General features: G+C 36.8%; 1 protein-coding gene across 1 annotated transcript in view; it reads right to left on the reverse strand.

Moving 5' to 3' along the window:
- The window catches only part of PDS5A (PDS5 cohesin associated factor A), a 128,456-nt gene that overhangs the window by 24,146 nt on the left and 81,210 nt on the right, over window positions 1-23,100 (reverse strand). Inside the window, exons 18-26 of the mRNA XM_018049381.1 lie at window positions 18,266-18,371; window positions 16,390-16,550; window positions 12,367-12,490; window positions 11,430-11,588; window positions 9,440-9,508; window positions 6,779-6,915; window positions 3,067-3,190; window positions 2,536-2,740; window positions 1,881-1,995 (exon numbers count right to left, since the gene is read on the reverse strand). Of these exons, the coding sequence (XP_017904870.1) occupies window positions 1,881-1,995; window positions 2,536-2,740; window positions 3,067-3,190; window positions 6,779-6,915; window positions 9,440-9,508; window positions 11,430-11,588; window positions 12,367-12,490; window positions 16,390-16,550; window positions 18,266-18,371 (1,200 nt within the window). The remainder of the gene's footprint in view (window positions 1-1,880; window positions 1,996-2,535; window positions 2,741-3,066; window positions 3,191-6,778; window positions 6,916-9,439; window positions 9,509-11,429; window positions 11,589-12,366; window positions 12,491-16,389; window positions 16,551-18,265; window positions 18,372-23,100) is intronic.

The raw sequence follows: 23,100 nt of genomic DNA on the forward strand, positions 1-23,100 counted from the left end.
GAACAACACTATAAACCGATCAGATGTATCAGACATAGATGGAATACTCCAACTAACAATAGCAGAACACACAGTTTCCTCAGGTGAACTTGGAATATTCTCTAGGACAGACCATAAGTCTTAACAGGCCTCGACAGCAAGCCACAAGTCTTAAAACATATCTTTTCTGACCAGAACAGCATGAAACTAAAAGTCAGTAACAGAAGGAAAACAGGGAAAATTGGAAAACTCACACATATATGGAAATTAAACCACACTCTTTTTTTTTTTTTTGGCCATGTAGCTTGCAAAATCTTAGTTCCCTGACCAGGGACTGAACCTGGGCCCTTTGCTATTAAGGCGTGGATCCTGACCACTAGACGGTCAGGGAATTCCCAAACCACACTCTTAAAACAATCAATGGGTCAAAGAAGAAATCACAAAAAGAATTAGAAAATACCTTAAGACAAATAAAAACACAACATACCATACTTACAGGATTCAACACTGCTAGTGCTGAAAGGGAAATTTAAATCTAATAATACCCTATATTAAAAAGTCTTACTGAATAATCTAACTGTATACTTTAAGAAACTGCACACCTTAACTAGAAAAAGAAGTTAACACTTCAAACTACACAGTAACTTGAAATGTTTAAAGATATTCAAAAGCACTGCACACTAGGTAGAATCAAAAAGTATGTGCCAGGGATTTCAGTTCTAACTCGAATGACTTCAGTGCTCTTCCCACACCATTACTGCCTCTCTTAGGTCTAACCTTTTTCCACACGATGGCCTTGCAACTGAAACAGGGCTCAAAGTTTCCTTAACACAGACCTAGTGTTCTAGGCAAACATATACTTTTTCGCTTTATCAAAGTGCTTTCTGGGAAATCCCAAAATAAAAGTTATTAAAAAAAAAGAATTTGCAAATAAAATATATTTATAAAATAAACAGAAATCAGAATTAGAAGACATTTTAGGAATTACCTATTTCATATCCTGTATTTTATGGATAAGGCAACTGAAGCAGAGAAGCTCAGAGAAGTAAAGCTTCTACTGACATAGCTGGGACTAGAACCTATGTCTCCTTAAAGAGCTACACGAGGCAGAAATCAGAAATCAATGTTGATTACCACACGACTTAGTGACTGAGCAACCACCACCACCACCCAAATAAGATTAGAACCAAAAGGTGTCATGTCCCATATAAAAAATCATAGTAATTTAAATACAAGCTGAAGGAACCAATTTAAAGGAACAAAGCAAAAGCATAGCAATGGCAAAGTAAATACTGCTTTAAAGTTTCTTGGAGGTCATTTGTAGATAATTCTAGGCCATCGTGTACTTGTTTACTCACCATGCATCAATATACAGAGTTCTGTTTTACATAAAAACACAAGTATTTTGCACTTGTTTACTTGCCTGTCTTTCCACCAGAGATAAATCTCTCTGTGACTGGTGTAACATATCTAATTTTGTATTACCATAGTCCTGCCACAGAGTATCTTTTATGTGTGTGCATACTTTTGAGGCATCTTTTGAGGTTGAAAGTGAAGCTTTACAGAGAGAAATTTTCCCTCCATGGCTTTCACATGGGTTTCTAAATGATCAAACTGACGTAACTGAAGCCCAATTTAATACAAACAGTAAAAATAACATAAAAACCAAGTCAATCTATTTCAAAGACTCAGCTAAAGCTAACTGCAAACAGCAGCAAACAAACAAAACAACCAAATAGAACTTATTAGACAGAAACAATTTTGTAAGACGAAACTTAAAATTTACAGTAAAAGAAAACCATAAAAAATTTTATTCTAATGGGGACAGTAACAAAAAAATTAAGCCTTTTTTAAAAAGCAAAAATATTTTTAAAAATTCTTTAAAAATCAACATGACTTACTCTTTAATATCACGAAGCTGATCAACATCTTGTGATCTTGTAAAATCTGGATCATGAGCTAGCAGGTGAATCATATATGGAACTACATACTCAGGCAACAGTGATAATAATTTCTCTAGAGTGAAAACATTATTATTAACAATAGTAATAATAGCTTTTATAAAAATATCTCCCTAATTTAATGTTTTAACCACTTCAGTTAACATTTTTCCCTCAGTTATTCCTAAATTAGAGGCAACATATCATCTGGATGATACTGAAATACTTTTTTCAATTTTGAAGGCTACTGAAGACAAAGGATAATTTAAGATTGAATCCCTGGCAAGGCTAGGGACTTCACTCTCCAACATCAGAGCAATGTGTTCAAATCAAGCCACGCTGCTCATCCTGTAAGATAAAATACAGTTCTTCCTTATATGCATTATAAACAGGACTCAGAAAGTAAAATCTTAGATTTTACATACATCTTAACTGTAACAGCAACATTCTATAAAAGTCCCAGTGCTATACACTGTTGGCTTGGCCATCTTATGGAAAAATGTGAATGAACTTACTGGCCAACCCAATATAACAGAAATGTAAGAAATAAAACCCTCCACAAATGGATACACTGACAAGATATATTTGCACACTGAGCACTTTGAAAGTTACTTACCAGTAGCCATGGGGTTCTGTTTAATGTACTCCCTGCGTATACTGATATTTTTCAGTAAACACTGTCGTGCGTGTGCTCTTCTCTCCTTCACAGGATCTTTGGCACACAAGGCAAAGATGGCCATATACTCCAATGGGAGCAATAACTTCACAAGTGCCTTGTGTAGCTTCTGAGCAAATATCTGCCTTACTTGATAGCACTCATCCTACAGCAGCACAAAACCAAAACTACTTAAAAATATTAGTACTTTTAAAATCATTAACAAAAACCCCTATTTAGTTTTTTAAAAACTGGCAAACATTTACAAAAGAACACTTTATTTTTAATGTCTTCATTTAAAAAAAAGATATAATTATACTAAGGAAGTAAAAATTGTGGGGAGATAACTGGTTAGAATAGTAATAATAGCAATCCCTTTTGTGCATACATCCACAGAGTAAATGGATACTTAATCTGTATTAAGTATATAATCATATTAATATAATTTAATGTTGAAGACCAAGTAAATGACAAAATAAGACTGTTACTTACATTAATAACAAGTGCACAGAGCTGAAATTGTTCTGGGGTTATAATTTCATGGTAACAAGGTTCCTGAGCAAGCTTCATTATGGCACTACCAGCAGCTAATCGCAAGCGAGACATATCAGATTTACTATAAACAAACAAGAAAGAAAGAAACATTTCCTATAACCATTATCATTCATAAAGCGCTTTGATCCCTTTTTGACTGTTAAGGTCTTTAGCATAATTTACACTTAAATTGACATAATGTACAAGTATGGGAAAGATCCTTTGAGTCCTTGAACTGAACACAGGGAAGAAGGCTCAAATCATTGTGACTATCTGATATTACATTTATCTGCCTTCATTAAAAAATTTTTATTTACTTATTTTACTTGGGTATAGCTGATTTATTATATTAAATTCAGATGTACAAAATAGCGATTCAAAATTTTCATAGATTATAGTCCACTTACAGTTATAAAATCTTGGCTATATTTTCCATGTTGTACAATATATCCTTGAAGCTTATTTTATATGTAGTAGTTTTTATCTTTTAATCCCCTACCTTGCTCCTCCCCACTCCCATCTCCCCAGTGGTAACCACTAGTTTGTTTTTTGTATCTGTGAGTCTCTTTGTTATATTCACTAGTTTTAATTTTTAGATTCCACATATAAGTGATAACATACAATATTATCTTTGACTTATTTCACTGAACATAATACTCTCTGGGCCCATTCATGTTGTATCAAATAGCAAAATTTCCTTCTTTTTAATGGCTGCCTTCATTTTTAGTTACATTTTAGCTTAGATCCTCTACTATAAGGAACTCTGCTTTCATTTACAATAGCATCAACTGCAACACTAGCGAGAACCATTTACACTAGGAACTGTATTTCTCATTTTAAGAGGCATTCACATGTATCAAAGAAAACTTGGTACTAAAAACTGAGAAATTAAAATTCACTTATCATTTAAAATCTATTTACCACAATTTTAAATGCATACACGTATTTTACACAGGGGCTTCTCTGGTGGCTAAGATGGTGAAGAATCCACCTGCAATGCAGGAGACCTGAGTTTGATCTGTGGGTTGAGATGATCTGTGGAGGAGGGCATGGTAACCCACTGCAGTATTCTTGCCTGGAGAATCCCCATGGACAGAGGAGCGTGGTGGGCTATAGTTTATGGTGTTGCAAAGAGTCGGACACAACTAAGCAACTAAGCACACACACACATTTTACAAACATAACAGAAATCAATCTTAAGCCTAGATATGTCTGATGAAACGGAAGGGCTATGAATTGGGAAGTGATTTGTACCCTAAAGGAGGTGGCATCAGACAAACATCTAAAAGGAAAGAATATGGAGGTGAGAGCCAGTGTCTCTCAGGTACTAGTCTCTGAGGCAGACTTTCCTTTCCAACAGGAAGTTTTCTAAGGGAATCTAGAAGGCCCAGGAATCCCCACTCCTTACCCAGTCAACTTAAACTACCTAAATAGTAAAATGCGACACTGATGTGGTGAAAGAACAATCTTCTTACTTCAACTGCTAAATGGAACATAACAGCTTTGATATTTTAAAGACTTCAAAATATGTGGAAAGCTGCCCTAAATCCACAAGGGACTATTATTTAACATACAAGAGGAGAAAACATGGCACTCTTGGACCACATGACCATCAAAGTGAGCACTGGTAACACTGAAGGACTCTCAAATGGCTTCTGAGGCAAATGATTCAGGAATTTAAAAAATTACTAATGCTACTATCTGGGTACATTACTCTGGAAGATGGGGAAACTGAGGCTTGCAAAATTGACTCATGCAAGTTTATACAACTAGTAAATGGAACAGGAAATTGAGTAAGTTTCTGACTCCAGAGTCCAAGCTAAACTATGGGATACATGCTGCTGCTAAGTCGCTTCAGTTGCATCCAACTCTTAGTGACCCCATGGACTGCAGCCCACCAGGCTCCTCTGTCCCTGGGATTTTCCAGGCAAGAACACTGGAGTGGGTTGCCATTTCCTTCTCCAATGCATGAAAGTGAAAAGTGAAAGTTTAGTTGATCAGTTGTGTCCGACTCTTAGCGACTCCATGGATTGCAGCCCACCAGGCTCCTCCGTCCATGGGATTTTCCAGGCAAGAGTACTGGAGTGGGTTGCCATTTCCTTCTCCAATGCATGAAAGTGAAAAGTGAAAGAGAAGTCACTCAGTCGTGTCCGACTCCTAGCGATCCCATGGACTGCAGCCCACCAGGCTGCTCCGTCCATGGGGTTTTCCAGGCAAGAGTACTGGAATGGGGTGCCATTGCCTTCTCCGATGGGACACACAATGTTTAATTAAGATCTGCCTAATATTTCATAATATGCATGTTCCACAACTGACCATTCTCCTATGTTTTGTGATAAAAACAAAACAAAACACTGGAAAGAAATGTTAGTATGTATATTTTTATATGATTCTTTAAATTTCATGAACATAAAAATAAAGCCAAAGAATAATATTAATATTTTTAAGGACTCAGAAACAAAATGCCAAACTGTGCTGCCAAGACTATGCCCATTTATATTCACAGTAGTAGTGAGGGAAACCGTTTTCCCTGATCCCATAGAGTAATGATTGCTCAAAAAATTTCTTTTTGATGATTTGACAAGAGGTTCCACTTAAGTTAAAATTGTATTTATTGTATTTAGTGATGTTAAACATTTTTTTAAAAGATAAACTGGCAATATATAATCTTCACCTTTACTGGGGATCCTGCCTATTTATCACTGATTTGTAAGAGCTCATCATTAAGCCTTTGGGACACACTGTACATGGTTTCCCCAAATTTAAAACTTGCTGTCCCTACTCTTCAATCTGTTCATGCAAAGCTACTCTTGGCTTACGATAAAAATGATTTTTGATTGTTTTCTCCAGTTTATCAAAGCATTCAGTATCTCTACTGAATGTAATTGTGCATTTCCTATCTCCTCCAATAGAATGAATATTCCTTAGAGGAAGAAATTATTGTATGTTTAAAAGGTTTGGCAGTACCTGGCATGATACAGTGTTCAATAAATACTGAAAGCATAAATGAATAGTTAAGTCTATCCTCTAACACAAATTTTAAAGAATGCATCACAAGTAGAATTTTTCAGTTATTTCACATGAAAACCAGTAAATGAAAAATTTCACTTTTATTTTCATCTTAAAAGGTACAGAAAGAAGAAATGGTGATTTCACAGATTTGAAGACTGAACATGTGTAGAAATGGAAACAAATTTTTTTGGCATTTGCAAACCCTTGTATAGTCTGGAAACCACCAAGAGGCTGCAACTCTTTCTTCTTTGAATCTACACTGAAATTTTTATTCCTTTCATGGCACCAAAACACTATACTTGTTCAACCACTATACTTACAGGGTAAGTTGCTTAAAGGCAGGAACTGAATTTTATCTGTTTTTACAGCAATGCTTTTCATAGTGTTTGGCAAATATTCAACAAATATTTGTTTAATTGATCCAAATGTTGACGCTAACTGTAACACTGCTATAATGATTATGACTACAAATTTACTGGAAAAAGGTCAGTCTTTAGAAATGAAAATACACCATTATTGAGATATAAACCTGAAGTAAGTACATAATTGAAACACAAAACATATAGTGCAATTACAACAGCTAATATTAAGTAAATAATTTTTATGTAAGCTCTACCAACATCTTGAAGCTAAAAAAAATTGGAAAGAAAAATCTCACCTGATCCTCTTCTGCTCTGTCAGGTCACCCTCACTAACCAACATTGCTGATAATAACCGAAGAGTTGAATTGGCAGATTTAGACTGGTTGTTTTTCATACCCAACAGCCATCTTACCAGAAGTTTAATTGCCTGTACCTATAAAATATTAACATGCTAAAAGAAGAAAGCAACTTAAAATTCCACTTAAAGGGAAGATTTATGTTAATTACATTAGTGAGATTACTTAACTGCCAGCAGACATGTTTTATTAAACAAGTCTGTAGGATAATAATGAGAACTAATACTTATTCTGTTTATGCCAGGTGCTTCCCCCAGATTTGTACATGTATTATTTTATTTAATCTACCAAACAACTCTGTGAGGGAGGCATTCTTATTTCTAATAAGTAAGGCAACCTAGAGTCGGCGACAACTGAAGCGACTTAGCAGCAGCAGCAAGGTAACCTAAGACACATTACTATGATAGATAGCGTACCCAGGCTCTGGCTTCTGAATTCAGACTTCTCGCACCTGGACACTTGCTTTTCAAATCATTTAAAAATACTGATATGTTTTTTAAAAATAACTAAACTACAGAGATTGTAGTGATTAAAAATAACTAGACAGACTAATATTTCTTATAGTACTGAAGAGCTATTTTGATCAAAAAACCCAGGAGATTTTGTAATTATTTGTAGTCATAACTGCTTGGAGCCTTATACTCAAGACTGTTATGAAATGTATGCAAGAACTAGCTAAAGAATGTAGATATCATTTACTACATTTATTTATCGACAACCTGGAAAAAGGAACTGATGGAATAAATGATGCCTATGGAGCTATTCAAGGTGAGACAGATCATCAGATAAGATGATAAAGAAGTCTTGTTTTAAATCCCAAGACTACCACTTTATTTTTATTTCTTTTTTTATCACATTATGGTTTTTATTTTTTAAATTTACTTTTTAATTGGAGTATAATTCCTTTACAATGTTATTTTCTGCTGTAAAACAACATGAATCAGCTATAAGTATAATATCCTCATCCTCTTAACCCTTCCTCCCATGAAGCCCCCACACCCCCCACAATCCCACCCTTCTAGGTTGTCTCGTTTTTCTATCAGTTACTGCTTTTTCCCCTGGGTCCTGGTATACACTAGACCTTGTATGTACCCTCCAAGAGTAGATATTCTGTTTCCCCCAGTCCTGTGGAATTTTTGCAATCAAATACCACTGGCCTTCCAAGCCAGGTTCTCTGGAGCCTTCTCCTACTGTTGCCAGACCACGAGGCTGGGAAGCCTGACGTGGGGCTCAGGGCTTTCACTCCTGTGGGAGAACTTCTGCGGTATAATTATTTTTCAGTTTGTGGATCATCCACCTTGTGGATATGAGATTTGATTTTATCGCATGTGTCCCTCCTACCGTCTTGTTGTGGTTTCTTCTTTATCTTTGTGTATAGGCTATTTCTTTTGGTATACCCTACATTTTTTTGTTTAAATCTTTTTTGATGGTTGTTTGGCAGTTAGTTGTGATTCTGGTGTTTTTGTAAGAAGGCGCCATCTTGATGACAAGTCCTTTTTCTAATTCACATTATAATTTCTTCTTTGACTCATGATTTAATTATTAGATATTATGTATGAAAAATCATTTGTAGGAATCTGAAGATCATGATAATGCACTTTCTTCCAGAGAATTGGTGTTTGCTTCTGTAGGAACCCTGAGGCCCTACCAGTCTGACCAATTTACCCAAGTTCAAGCCTTGATCTAAGGTTATATTTCTTCAAGGACTTTGCATTTCTAGGTCACCTTGACCTTAAGGGTGTATACCTTTGTTGGCCTTTATTTGGGTTCTGTCTTTCAGGAACTTTAAGACTGTCAAAAGGAAAGTTTTCATTTTCTGGAGTAAGACAATGATCTCAGGGAAAAAATGGATACTGTACACCCTACACCTCAAGTGTCTCATTTCTATTTTATTTTTTGACCCATTAATTCCTAAGTTATTCATGCCTCAATAGTTTAAACTTAATATTTTAATCTACCATTTTAGCTGTGTTCAGTGAAGGGCTGAACATAAATATATACATTCATATACACATATATATACATTATGTAAATGTGTGTGTATATATACATACATGCTGCTGCTGCTAAGTCGCTTCAGTCGTGTTCGACTCTGCACAACCCTGTAGATGGCAGCCCACAAGGCTCCTCTTTCCCTGGGATTCTCCAGGCAAGAACACTGGAGTGGGTTGCCATTTCCTTTTCCAAGGACTACCACTTTAAAAATTAGCTTTACTGAGGGATAATTTACATCTATCAAAAGTTACCAATATGATGACAGTCATCTGTTTTTGCCAAATTAATATTCATATGCCTGTAGATAAAAAGTGGTAATGAGGCTAGACCTGAGGTGCTTCTCACATCAATATTCTACAATCTCTATGCAAAACAGCCTCACTGAAATCATTTCAGCAAGGCAGGAAGATCTACAAAACAAGCTGACATGTATCTATATGTAACTAACTTTAACGACAACTGCAATTTGAGAAACACACAACTTTTGGTTTAAAAATAAAGCACCTTATTTAAAATGCTTTTTAAGTGTTAGGTTTTTTTTTTTAAGGATATTTATAAATGTTCATTATTTCAGCATAACAGTCATCAAGTTCTACTCAATTTTACCTTTGCTAGTACTTCAGGGGAAACCTCTTCATCTGGAGACCATAATTTTCCATTCTTCTCACCTGTTGACTACAGAAAATTAAATAAATTTAACTTTTAGAAAAAAATTTAAAATTTTTCTCATTAAGGTTTTCATGCTGAACAACACTGTGCTCTAGGAACCCCACAAGAAAGCCACCAAATAGGGTCTGGAAAAGAAGGACAAAGTTGGAAGGCTAAAACCTCCTGACTTTGAAACGTAACTTACCAATCTATAGTGATCAAGACAGCATGGGTGGTACTGATGTAAGTATGGACACACAGACCAACAGAATGAAGCAGAAACCCTCACATACATGCTCAGCTGATTTCAAACAAGAGTGTTAACACCAATTATTGGGAAAACAACAGTCTCCTCAGTTCCTCAATGGTGCTGGCAAAACTAGATATAGCCACAAGCAAAGGAATGAAGCTGGACTGTTATATCATATATAAAAATTAACTTTAACACTGGATCAAAGATCTTAAGAGTTACAACTAAAAAACTCTCACAAGAAGGTACAGGGGAAAATCTTTCTATTCTTGGATTCAGTATATAAATATTCAGAATATATAAAGAACTTTTACAACTCAACAACAAACAATTCAATTCAAAGTGGGCAAAAGATTCAATATTCAAAGATATATAAACAGCCAATAAGCACATGAAAAAAAAATCACTAGCCATTAGGGACACAAACCAAGACCACAAGATACTACTTTGCAACTACCAGGTTGACTATGATTAAAAAACCAAGTAAAGAATAAGTGTTGGCCAAGATGTGTAGAAAATGGAAGCTTTGTGTATGGCTGCTGGGAATGCAAAATGGTATAGACACTGTGGAAAAATGTTCAGCAGCCCCTCAAAAAGGTTAGCATAGAATGGTCATATGATCCAGCAATTCCACTCCTAGGCATATATCCCCAAAATCAGGGACTCAAATGTTCATATCAGCATTATTCACAACAGTTAAAAGGTAGAAAACACTCAAGTATATATCAATAGATGAATAAACAAAATATAGGTTAAACATACAATGGAATATTATTGTGGCACAAAATGAAGTCTTGAAACCATTATATTGACAGAAATAAGCCAGATGCAAAAGGATAAATATCGTATGATAAGAAGTTATCTAGAATAAGCAAATTCTTTTTTTTAGAATAAGCAAATTCATAAAGGAGGCAAGTAGAATAGATGTTACCAGAGGCTGGCGGGGAGGAGCTAATGGGGAGTTACTGGTTAATGGATGTAGAGTTTCTCTCCGAAATGATAAAGTTCTGAAAACAGGTAGTGGCAATGATTACACAACAATGTGGATGTATATTTTAGGTGGTGGCTTGGACCACAAATTTACTTGGCTTTCCTGGGTTACTCCTTGTGTATATGGGTGTATTCATATGTTATCAAACTTGTTTGTTTTTAATAAAACAAAAACCAATAAGAACATGGGTGTATATAATGTAAGTGAACTGTACACATAAATGGGGTAAAATGGCAAAGTTTATATTATGTCTATTTTACTACATACAAAAAACAGAACCATCTTAAAAGAGAACTTGTGAACAATCAAGCCACCACCTAGGAAGTGTCAAACTTCACACTTGTTGCCAGCCCTGTCCACCAGCGGTACAGAGAGCAATACGAAATTGCGGAGTAGGAACGAGCCCGGCCATGCTCCCGCAGCCTTCACTACTGTATTCAAATGGAGGGAGGATAAAGAAGAGCGAATTGGCAGGTTTTTTTTTTGAGTTTGAATACTGAGGCTTCTATTTTTTACTTCATGATTCATCCATCTCATGTTCTCAATTTTTTCTTAAAGAAAAATTCTCGTAATAGCTACACAGCAAGATGTTACTTTAAGTAACAAATAAAAATCATACACAGAGAAAAGCAGACATGTTGTTTCTGTGACAAATAAAGATGTAGACAGTCTTAATCTTATGATTCTAAATTTAATGAGAAACTTACCCTGTCATTCATCAGTAGATCTTTAACAATAAAATTTGCTACTACAGATTTCATTGGGGAAGCGAACTGATCTGGTGCTAACATAGAAATGTGGCCCAATGAAACTAACGGAGTTATAAGTTGTTCTGGTACGTCAGCATTCAGACTCCTACTGAGCGGCTATAAAAATAAAACAGTCAAAATTACAAGTTTGTTTTATAGATATTTAGACATTGTACAGAACAGTGTATGTTCCCGAGTCCTCCTGAATTTATTGTGCCCCCAAAAAATCTGTTCTAAAGAGACGATTAAAAGTAACTTCAGTCATATTAGACACTTGATTCTTATTTCACCTACTGAAATTTAATAAGATTGAAACAATATAAAAATAAAGGGAAAAGTAAAACCCACATAAAGTAAAAACAAGAAAATTCTTCCACGGTCAAATCAGTCTTATTTTTAAGTCAGTTATGTTGGTGGGTTTCTTGTCGTGTGGGAACATTTAAAATGCCCATGGATCGTAATATTTAAGTCCACTGGGTTCTGTTCATATTGTATTCAGTTTATGACCATAGGAATACCTTTCTAGTAGTAGAATCAGGCAAAGGATCATACATAAGGAAAGGCAGACAAAACTAATTTTCAAGTAGGGTTGTCAGGTCCATAATAGCTTCTCAAGCTAAATGGATCACTGAGCCAGTAAAGCAAAAATTAAGTAAAATAATGTAACACAAAACACATAAAACACCCTTCAGTGTGTAGTATCTGAACATATAGTCAGATCTAAAGGCTGGGAGTATCTAAAGTCCTGAATAAAACAGAGTCTCTGCTCCCATGGAACTTATATTTTAGAGTGGGACTAAAGAGCTTAAAAGAAAAAGTGACTTTTTAGCTTCATCAAATCACAGAGAATAAAAATAAAAATCAACAAAAACACATCATATGTAATTATATATACCTCAAAAATCTGTGCAAGCTGGACTTCTTTATTTGTGAATATGGCATGTATACAGTGAACGGCCTGTTTTGCTTGGTGTGGAGTTCCTCTCTTTGCTTTCTGATGTAAAATGGGAATTAAGGTCCTGGAAGAAAAAAAAAAATCATAGTTTATTTTTAAAAAGCCCATAAACCACAAGCAGTTCTTTTGGTTGTCTCCTACTTCATCGGTAACTATTTGGAGGTACGCGTGAAGAAAGCTTCTCTTCTAAACTTCCTGATCTATAAAAAGATTTAAACCCCCTTTCCCTGTCCTCAAGTACAATATAAGAAATGCCTTATACATATAGGCATTGCCTATACGTATGCCTCTAGAATAAAAGGGCTACTCCAGAGAACAATTTTCTTTTTAATGCTACCTCATAAGTATGGAGAAGTAAACAAGCTACCTTTAATTTATAATCTAAAATTGCCCCATGCCATATTTTCACATTTGTCTTCTAAGAAAATACTCCTAAATTTTCCACTTCTCTCTCACAGTCCTCTTCAGTTGTTTTAAAGCAGCCAAGGGGAAAAAAGTAGCAAAAGGCCAAGTTTCATTTAAAAACAGGTAAGAACATACCAGTGAGAGAAAGTATGCAAATAAAGTATGGCATGTTTCTATCAAAATACAAAAAATTGGCATATACATCAAATGGATAAGACAAAACATTACATAAAATATACATCAAAATGTTAAGTGACTCTCTTCAAATCAAGTGCAATAGTGAAAAAGGGTCATACTATAACAGCGGTCCTCAGCCTTTCTGGCACAGGGGACTAGTCTGTGGAAGACAATTTTTACCATGGATAGGGAGGGGGAGATGGTTTCAGGATGATTCTCAAAAGAAGCACGCACATGTGCAGTTCACGGAAGGGTTCACGTGTCTGTGAGAATCTAAAGCTGCCGTTGATCTTACAGAAGGTAGAGCTCAGGTGGTAACACAAGCAGCTCTAAATACAGATGAAGCTTTGCTTGCTCCCCTGCTGCTCACCTCCTGCTGCGTACTGATCTATAGAATCAGTACTGATCTGTGGCCTGGCAGTTGGGGACCCTTGTCTTGTAATAATGGAAGGCTAGATATTAAGAGCAGTACTCTAAACCTTTATGCACCTCGATCAAAAAACTGGAACATATGCTAGTCAGTGTGAAGTCTACCTTGAAATTTATGAATGTGCCATATTTCTCTCCATACAGTTTAGAAAAATGAAAAGGATTTTCATGCACAAATATCAATACATTCCTTGAGTGAGCACTGTTGAAGTCTTTCTTTCAAATTCATTTACCAAGGTAACGGTTCTTATAAATAAGACCAGTTAGTAACAAAAGAAGGTAAGAGTTTTGAGTAAACTGTCGTTAAATATATTAATTCCTCTTAGCCTAATGAAAGGATGATGCATAGGTCAACCTTAACCTTTCTCCTTGTTTTTCTAGTGTGCTATAATCCAGGTCAGGAAGCAACAGTTAGAACTGGACATGGAACAACACACTGGTTCCAAATAGGAAAAGGAGTACATCAAGGCTGTATATTGTTACCCTGCTCATTTAACTTCTATGCAGAGTACATCATGAGAAACACTGGACTGGAAGAAGCACAAGCTGGAATCAAGATTGCCGGGAGAAATATCAACAACCTGAGATATGCAGATAACATCACCCTTATGGCAGAAAGTGAAGAGGAGCTAAAAAGCCTCTTGATGAAAGTGAAAGAGGAGAGTGAAAAAGTTGGCTTACAGCTCAACATTCAGAAAACGAAGATCATGGCATCCGGTCCCATCACTTCATGGGAAATAGATGTGGAAACAGTGTCAGACTTTATTTTGGGGGGCTCCAAAATCACTGCCGATAGTGACTGCAGCCATGAAATTGAAAGACGCTTACCCTTTGGAAGAAAAGTTATGACCAACCTAGACAGTATATTCAAAAGCAGAGACATTACTTTGCCGACTAAGGTCCGTCTAGTCAAGGCCATGGTTTTTCCTGTGGTCATGTATGGATGTGAGAGTTGGACTGTGAAGAACGCTGAGCGCCGAAGAATTGATGCTTTTGAACTGTGGGGTTGGAGAAGACTCTGGAGAGTCCCTGGGACTGCTAGGAGATCCAACCAGTCCATTCTGAAGGAGATCAGCCCTGGGATTTCTTTGGAGGGAATGATGCTAAAGCTGAAGCTCCAGTACTTTGGCCACCTCATGCGAAGAGTTGACTCATTGGAAAAGACTCTGATGCTGGGAAGGATTAGGGGCAGGAGGAGAAGGGGACGACCGAGGATGAGATGGCTGGATGGCATCACGGACTCAATGGACGTGAGTCTGAGTGAACTCCGGAAGATGGTGATGGACAGGGAGGCCTGGCGTGCTGCGATTCATGGGGTCGCAAAGAGTCGTACACGGCTGAGCGACTGAACTGATAATCCAGTTACACAACCAGCGTTGTTACTAAGGTCTGCAGTGTTGTGCTTCTCTGCTTTCTCAATAATTCCCTCCTTCCTTCCCGATTAGTCTTAAGAAAAGCTATGACAAACCTAGATAGCATATTAAAAAGCAGAGAAATCACTGCCGACAAAGGTCTGTATAGTCAAAGCTACGGTTTTTCCAGTAGTCATGTATGGATATGAGAGTTGGATCATAAAGAAGGTTGAGTGCTGAAGGATTGATGCTTCTGAATTGTGGTGCTGCAGAAGACTCTTGAAAGTCCCTTGGACAGAAGATCAAACCAGTGATTCCTGAAGGAAATCAACTCTGAATATTCATTGTTAAGAACTGATGCTGAAGCTGAAGCTCCAATACTCTGACCACCTGATACGCAAAGCCAATTCATTGGAAAAGACCCTGATGCTGGGTAAGATTGAGGGTAGAAGGGGGTGACTGAGGATGAGATGGTTGGATGGCATCACTGACTCAGTGGACATGAGTTTGAACAAACTCTGAGAGATAATGAAGGACAGGGAAGCCTGGCGTGCTGCAGGTCACGGTGTCACAAGGAGTCAGACACCACTTATCGACTGAAGAACAAGTCTTAAGAACAAGAGGTTTTATTCCTCATGTCCAAAGTTACCTCTTCTACTGTTCCTTCTGGGATAGAATTCCTTTAAGTATATTCTTCACCTTAAAAAGAGTATACATTTTCCCACTTTGTAAAACTGACAGTAACTTTAGCCCACTGTGTCAATCATTTTTTCTATAATGTACAAAGATAAAAATTATCATTCCTAGAGTATAAACTCCTTGACAGCAGGGACTGACAGTGGTAATCTTTTACATTAGCCACTACAGTGCTGGCGATGAAAAGGATATACAATAAATGTTGAATTATTTCTCAAAGTAAACTATTAGCTCACAAATCCAATAAAAACTTAAGGAGTCAGGAATTCTCTTATTCTATTAATATATCATGAGGAAAAATGGGTTTGATTTGAATTTACCTCAAACTATTTATATAAATACCTTGAACATCTGATTATAATAGCTATCAGCAATGTGCTCTTCCTCCAAAAGACATCACACTCTCAATAAAAATTTTGATCCTAAGGCAACCTCTTAAAGCTGCCAAAGTAAAAATACCAAAATGTACTTCATTCTTATGAGGAGAGGGGAAGTACTCTAGAGAGATAAAAGAACCATGACCAACAACTAAGCAACTAATGAACATTTCATTAAGCACCTTTGATTATACAATTCTTGAGTGAGATATGAAGGTAGTACCTACTGAATTTGGAGTTGGAGAAAAAGAAATAAATTAGAAAGATATATTAATCCTAAATTCTGTGGTAGCTTTAGATAATTAATATTAATATTTAAAATAAAAATTTTAGGTTGTTCCTCTGCCCATATTGAATGGTAGAGGAGATAAGTCAGACAGAGAAAAGAGGAAAACAAAGGATACAGAAAAGCAGCTTCTAAATAAAAGTCATCTTTCTTCCTCAACGTGTTCCTAAGGGAAACAATGACCCTAAGATTCCCACACTTGGAGAACTCTTGTGTTTATCATAAGAAAGAGCGTACTCACGATCGTATTTGGGGTAGGTCTGTTTCTATCTTGTGGCCTGTGTTTCTAAAAATCTGTATAGCGGCTTCTGCTACTTTGTCATCTTCCATTCTGAGGCACTGCAACAGGGACTCATACGTCTCTGCAGAGTGGAACGAGGTAGGATGTGTGAAAGACAGAACCTAAAGGAACAGATATAATGTTTTAAGTACAGACAATGGTTATAATCCATTAAAAGAACTGTTTTCTACTAGAAATAAAACTTAAATTATGAGCTGCACATGCTAGCAATACAATCAAGACTGTACCGTGTAGTCTCCCTTGAGGTGAGTTGTGGCGAACAGTTCTTGACCAACAGCCCTGGTCCTGTTTTCTTCCTTACCTCTTAGTCTATTCTGATACTGGGAATGTGGGAAATGTGGCTCGTTTTTCATGGGAGTGAAATGCTAACACTAGGAACAAAATGCTAACACTAGGCTTTATTTCACTGGCAAAAGATAACCTATAAGAAAATATTTTAAGTGAAATCCATCACAAAAAATTTACTCATAAGTAGTTGTTATTGGAAAATTTTAATCATGATTACAAACATAAATAATTGTTCCCTTTATTTATTAAGACATAAGTTCTAGGCTATCCTTAAGGAATTTCCAGCAAGTTAGAGATAATGTGTCTACAAAGTTTACCTTCCATGAAGCAAAAACAATTTAGTCAGCATGACACATGGAATAAGGCCTAAAAGAAAAATAAAGAGGTAGGGAATGGAGTATGTAGCCCTCATTAACTTATTATATAAGCATTTTAAAAACTGATTATGAAGTGGAGAGAGTATCTCATTTGGTAGGGTTCAGAGTGATAATATTTACTTATGAGGTTTTAAATATTCAGAGAAAAATGAGGATTTAAATTTGAAAAGCTGAATCAAACAACCTATTAAAAATGTTTGCCTTAAAGATGATTTTCCTCTGTTTAAAAAACTTTTATTTCCACCATGTGGAACCAATCTTGTCTTCCGTCACTCCTCAAAGCAATACTTCTAACTACTCAGGCTACATCCACAATCCCTAAAACATGCCCCAAATTATTCTCTTTGATGATGCTGTGCTCCCCCTCTAGACTAAATTATGGCTCTTACTAATTGTCCAATTCTCTGACCTCTTTGGCAACTGTTTACCAATTGTTTAAAAAAAAAAAGAATCCCAATCAGATAGTGATGTATTATAGTAATTCCTGTGAGCAATCCTACTAACCAATATGCAGGTTATTTGAAAGGTAAGACCAAAGCAGTTAGCACATACTGTTATAAGCATAGCAGGCATGCATATGATGAATGAAACAGCAAAACTCCAAAAATATTATTTTATAATGTAAAATAATTACATTAGTATAATTCAGAAAACATGTCATTTTTATAAAATGTTGTATTACGAATTTTAATCTTTTGAATAACTTCCAATGAAATAAAGCCTGACCCTTGCATATCTTTAAGGTGATTCATATTATAACTGCAGAATACATATGGAATCTAGAAAAATGGTACTGATGAGCCTAGTAAAGAACAGACTTGTGGACACAGCTGGGGAAGTTGAGGGTGGGAGAAGTTGAGAAAGTGGTATTGACAAATATATACTATCAGGTGTAAAACAGTCAGTGGGATGTTGCTAAATAACACAGGGAGCCCACTCAGCCAAGTGCTCTATGATGACCTAAAGGGGAGGGATGAGGAGAGGGGAGGACGGCTCAGGAGGGAAAGGAGATCTCCTTTCCCTCCTGAGCCTTCCTATATATAATTATGACTGATTTCCACTGTTGTATAGCAGAAACCAACACAAAATAGTAAAGCAATTTTACACCAATTAAAAAAAATATGACTGCAGAAAAACTGTTTCAAAAATACCTTAAGAAGTTCAAGTCCTGAACGAATAGCTGTATCTGGACTTACACCCTCCTCTTCGTCATCTGCTGTCCCTTCTATTGATTTATTCATCAGTTTTACCAGTGCACTATTAAAATAAGACAATCTAAATTAGTAACACTACTAGATTAGTAACTGTATCTTAATTGCATTGTAGCAGACATATACAGACTCTATTAAACATCAAATTAAGTATTTTCTGGAAGAAAAAGTTATTCTGTGATTTTTTAAACTTCCCTCTCTACATGACAAATGAGCTTATTTTAGTTTATTCTCCCCATCCATGTATAACAGCAATTCTAATGAAAAGCAACAAAACTGGCAAATGTACCAGAAATATGTATTTTTAAGTATAAGCAATGTAATATTCATATCCATAAATGGAGATCATTTGTAATTTTAAGAAAAATGTTAGGATGGCAGTTGCTAAATGGACAAATGAGAACTCACTCAAAACAAAAAGCATATAGTAAACACATAAATGAACAAAGGCATTGAATTAATCACATAATTAATTTACTGAACCACTAATTCCACTCCTAGAGATTTATAGCAAAGAAATTGAAAGCAATTCATGAGAAGCATTGCGCTCTCTCTATATATACACACACAGAATCAACAATTTAAAAGTATTTAATGTTCAACATTATTAGTTTTTCAAATACAACTAACCACCACAAACTAGAAATTACCTGGTTAACAAGATACTATTTTAAGTTAAAACAAACATGATCTTCATTCTTGAGATTTCATTTCCTCATTAGTGATGTCCCAGTACATGCAAAGATTCAACAAACTTAGCTTTCACCCTACCTCAAAACAAACCCCCTTCCCCATTAGGTGTGTGTGTGCTCAGTTGTGTCCAATTTCCATTAGAAGTCCTTATTCACCTCCAACTCCTTCGGCCCTAAGCATCCTCTGATCTACTTTGTGCTGCTATACAGATCTGCCTATTCTGAATACTTCATATAAATGGAGTTCTCAAGGTTCATCTTTCCCTGGGTCAGGAAGATCCTCTGGAGGAGGAAATAGCAACCCACTCGAGTGGGCTACGCTCCACGGGGTCACAAAGAGCTGGACATGACTGAGCGCACGCACACACATATGGTACCTCCATGCATAACTTTTGGGGGACTGCCAAACTGCTTTCCAAAGTACCTCCAACATTTTATACCCATTAGCAAAACATGAAAGTTCCAATTTTTCTACATTCTTGCCAACTCAACTTTTTGATCACAGCCATGCTAGTGGGTATAAATAAAGTGGTGAATCACCGTAGCGATATACACATAAAACAACTGTCATCACCACAAAAACTTACCTTACACTTCTTCTGTGGTTAATTCCCTTTTCCTACTCTGGCATTAACTGATCAACTTTCTTCCACTAGAATTTTACCTTTTATAAAATTTTATATACTTTGTGTTTGACAACTTCTATGTGACATAATGCTTTTGAGACTCCTCCATGTTGTTGCATAGGATCAGTGTGAACCACTGAATGAACCTCCTCTCTATTCCTGGTAAGTATTTTGTTGTATAGATATACCACAGTTCAGTTCAGTTCAGTTCAGTTCAGTTGCTCAGTCGTGTCCGACTCTTTGCAACCCCATGAATCGCAGCATGCCAGGCCTCCCTGCCCATCACCAACTCCGGGAGTTCACTCAGATTCATGTCCATCGAGTCACTGATGCCATCCAGCCATCTCATCCTCGGTCATCCCCTTCTCCTCCTGCCCCTAATCCCTCCCAGCATCGAAGTCTTTTCCAATGAATCAACTCTTTGCATGAGGTGGCCAAAGTACTGGAGTTTCAGCTTTAGCATCATTCCTTCCAAAGAAATCCCAGGGCTGATCTCCTTCAGAATGGACTGGTTGGATCTCCTTGCTGTCCAAGGGACTCTTAAGAGTCTTCTCCAACACCACAGTTCAAAAGCATCAATTCTTCGGCACAGTATTTTTATCCAATTACCAACTGATGGATTTTTGGGTATTTCCACTTTAAACACAAGTAGCGGTGGTGGTTTAGTTGCTAAGTCATATCTGACCCTGTGATCCCATGAACTGTAGCCTGCTAGGCTCCTCTGGTTGTGGAATTTCCCAGGAATGACTACTGGAGTGGGTTGCCATTTCCTTATCCAAGGAATCTTCCTGACCCAGGGATCAAACCTGTGTTTTCTGCATTGCAGGTAGATTCTTTCACTGTTGAGCCACCAGGGAAACCCAAAGACATAATGATGTCTTCCTTTCTTATATGCAAATGTCTAATATTGGGATTCCTGAGATGAGACAATGTTGAGATAATCTGATGCTAAAACAAACTGCTTTCAACATCACCAACACACTGTTAGTTACATATACATCAACACTTTGTACAGTCAGTTATTGGAAAAAATGTTTTGATTTTTGGTTATGCTGGTCCTTGTCGCTGCTCAGACTTTTCTCTAGTTGCAGAGTGCAGGGGTTACTCTCTAGTGGTGGTACAGACTTCTCATTGTGGTGGTTTCTCTTGTTGCAGAGTATGACCTCTAGGGCATCTGGGTTTCAGTAGTTGGGGCATGAGGGCTCAGTATTCTACACTTCCTAGGCTCTAGAACACAGGCTCAATAGTTGTGTGTCATATGGGCTTAGCCGCTCTGCAGCATGCGGGATCTTCCCAGAACAGGGATCAAACTGTCGTCTCCTGCACTGACAGGCAGATTCTTAGCCGCCAGGAAGCCCCTGTATAGTCGGCATTTTTCATTTCAGTCAGTATCCCCGAGTTTACATAAACTCGTGTCCATCGAGTTGGTGATGTCATCCAGCCATCTCATCCTCTGTTGTCCCCTTCTCCTCCTGCCCTCAATCTTTCCCTGCATCAGGGTCTTTTCAAATGAGTCAGCTCTTCGCATCAGGTGGCCAAAGTATTGGAGTTTCAGCTTCAGCATCATTCCTTCCAATGAACACCCAGGACTGGTCTCCTTTAGGATGGACTGGTTGGATCTCCTTGCAGTTCAAGGGACTCTCAAGAGTCTTCTCCAACACCACACTTTAAAAGCATCAATTCTTCAGCGCTCAGCTTTCTTTATAGTCCAACTCTCACATCCATACATGACTACTGGAAAAACCATAGCCTTGACTAGATGGACTTTATTGACAAAGTAACGTCTCTGCTTTTTAATATACTGTCTAGGTTGGTCATAACTTTCCTTCCAAGGAGTAAGTGTCTTTTAATTTCATGGCTGCAGTCACCATCTGCAGTGATTTTGGAGCCCCCAAAAATAAAGTCTGACACTGTTTCCACTCTTTCCCCATCTATTTGCCATGAAGTGATGGGACTGAATGCCATGATCTTAGTTTTCTGAACGTTGAGCTTTAAGCCAACTTTTTCACAGTTGACATTATGTATTACAAAAAAAATTATTTCCATTTTGAAAAAAATATTGATTTAAGCTATTAGAAGGAAATCCCATAAAACACATGAATTTATAAACAAAACTACAAATATTTGATAAAATTTATATGTGTATCTGACTACACAATTGTCAGTGCATGCATTTATTTAATATGCGTTTACTGACTACCTGTTGTGAACTGAGTCTTAGGGTCTATCCTGGAACTTCAGTGTACAACAAGGCGGGTATAATTTGCTTTCATTACAGCATGGGTGAGATCACCATTATAAGTCAAAAAGTTATATGATCCAAATCTTGAAGCCAGAACTATAATTCTTCTTTTTATGAAAGTAATTTTACTGATTTGTAAATAAGGTAAATAATACATACTCCAAAGACTTCACGGAGTATGATGAAGCGAGAGATCATCACCAATCCAAATGCATGTTCAAAACCGCTTGGGAAATCTTCAATGTGTCCCTTTCTTTCCTATCCTATAACAACTGCTATAAATCTTTATCATTCTAACTCAGGTCTCCTTTTTAAATTCTTCCACTGAGTAGACTACCTAACTTTTGACCTAAAGGAGAATAATGGAGCTTTTAGGGAAAACTGGAATTTTCCATACCGTATTTTCTAACTTTCTTTAATTTGTATCTATCATTTTTTAACACCATAGGGGAAGATTTTCTTCTTACTGGTCCATTTTTTTTTTTTTACTGATGGTACTCCATCATACTTCTATTCCCCTTAACCTATCTTCAACCTCTTTTAATATCTTAAAAAATTTATTTATTTCACTATACTGGGTCTTATCAATAGCTGTGGCATGTGGGATCTTTAGTTACAGCATGTGAACTTTCAGCTGTGGCATACAAATTCGTAGTTTCAGCATGTAGGATTTAGTTCCCCAACTAGAGATCAAACCAGGGGCCCTGCCTGGAGTCTTAGCCACTGGACTACCAGTAAAATGCCACTTAGTACCCTTTAACGGTATTGAAATATTTAAAATCACTCCATTAAAAACAAGAAAAGGCTGTATACAGATTTCTGAAGAGGCAGGTCAGGTGGTCTGGTATTCCCATCTCTTTCAGAATTTTCCACAATTTGTGGTGATCCACACAGTCAAAGGCTTTGGCATAGTCAATAAAGCAGAATTAGATGTTTTTTTCTGGAATTCTCTTGCTTTATCAATGATCCAGCAGATGTTGGCAGTTTGATTTCGGGTTCCTCTGCCTTTTGTAAAATCAGCATGAACATCTGGAAGCTCATGGTCTATGTACTGTTGAAGCATGGCTTGGAGAATTTTGAGCATTACTTTACTAGCGTGTTAGATGAGTGCAATTGTGCGGTAGTTTGAGCATTCTTTGGTATTGCCTTTCTTTCGGACTGGAATGAAAACTGACCTTTTCCAATCTTGTGGCCACTACTGAGTTTTCCAAATTT

This window comes from Capra hircus, chromosome 6, assembly GCF_001704415.2.
Source record: "Capra hircus breed San Clemente chromosome 6, ASM170441v1, whole genome shotgun sequence".
Taxonomy (NCBI): domain Eukaryota; kingdom Metazoa; phylum Chordata; class Mammalia; order Artiodactyla; family Bovidae; genus Capra; species Capra hircus.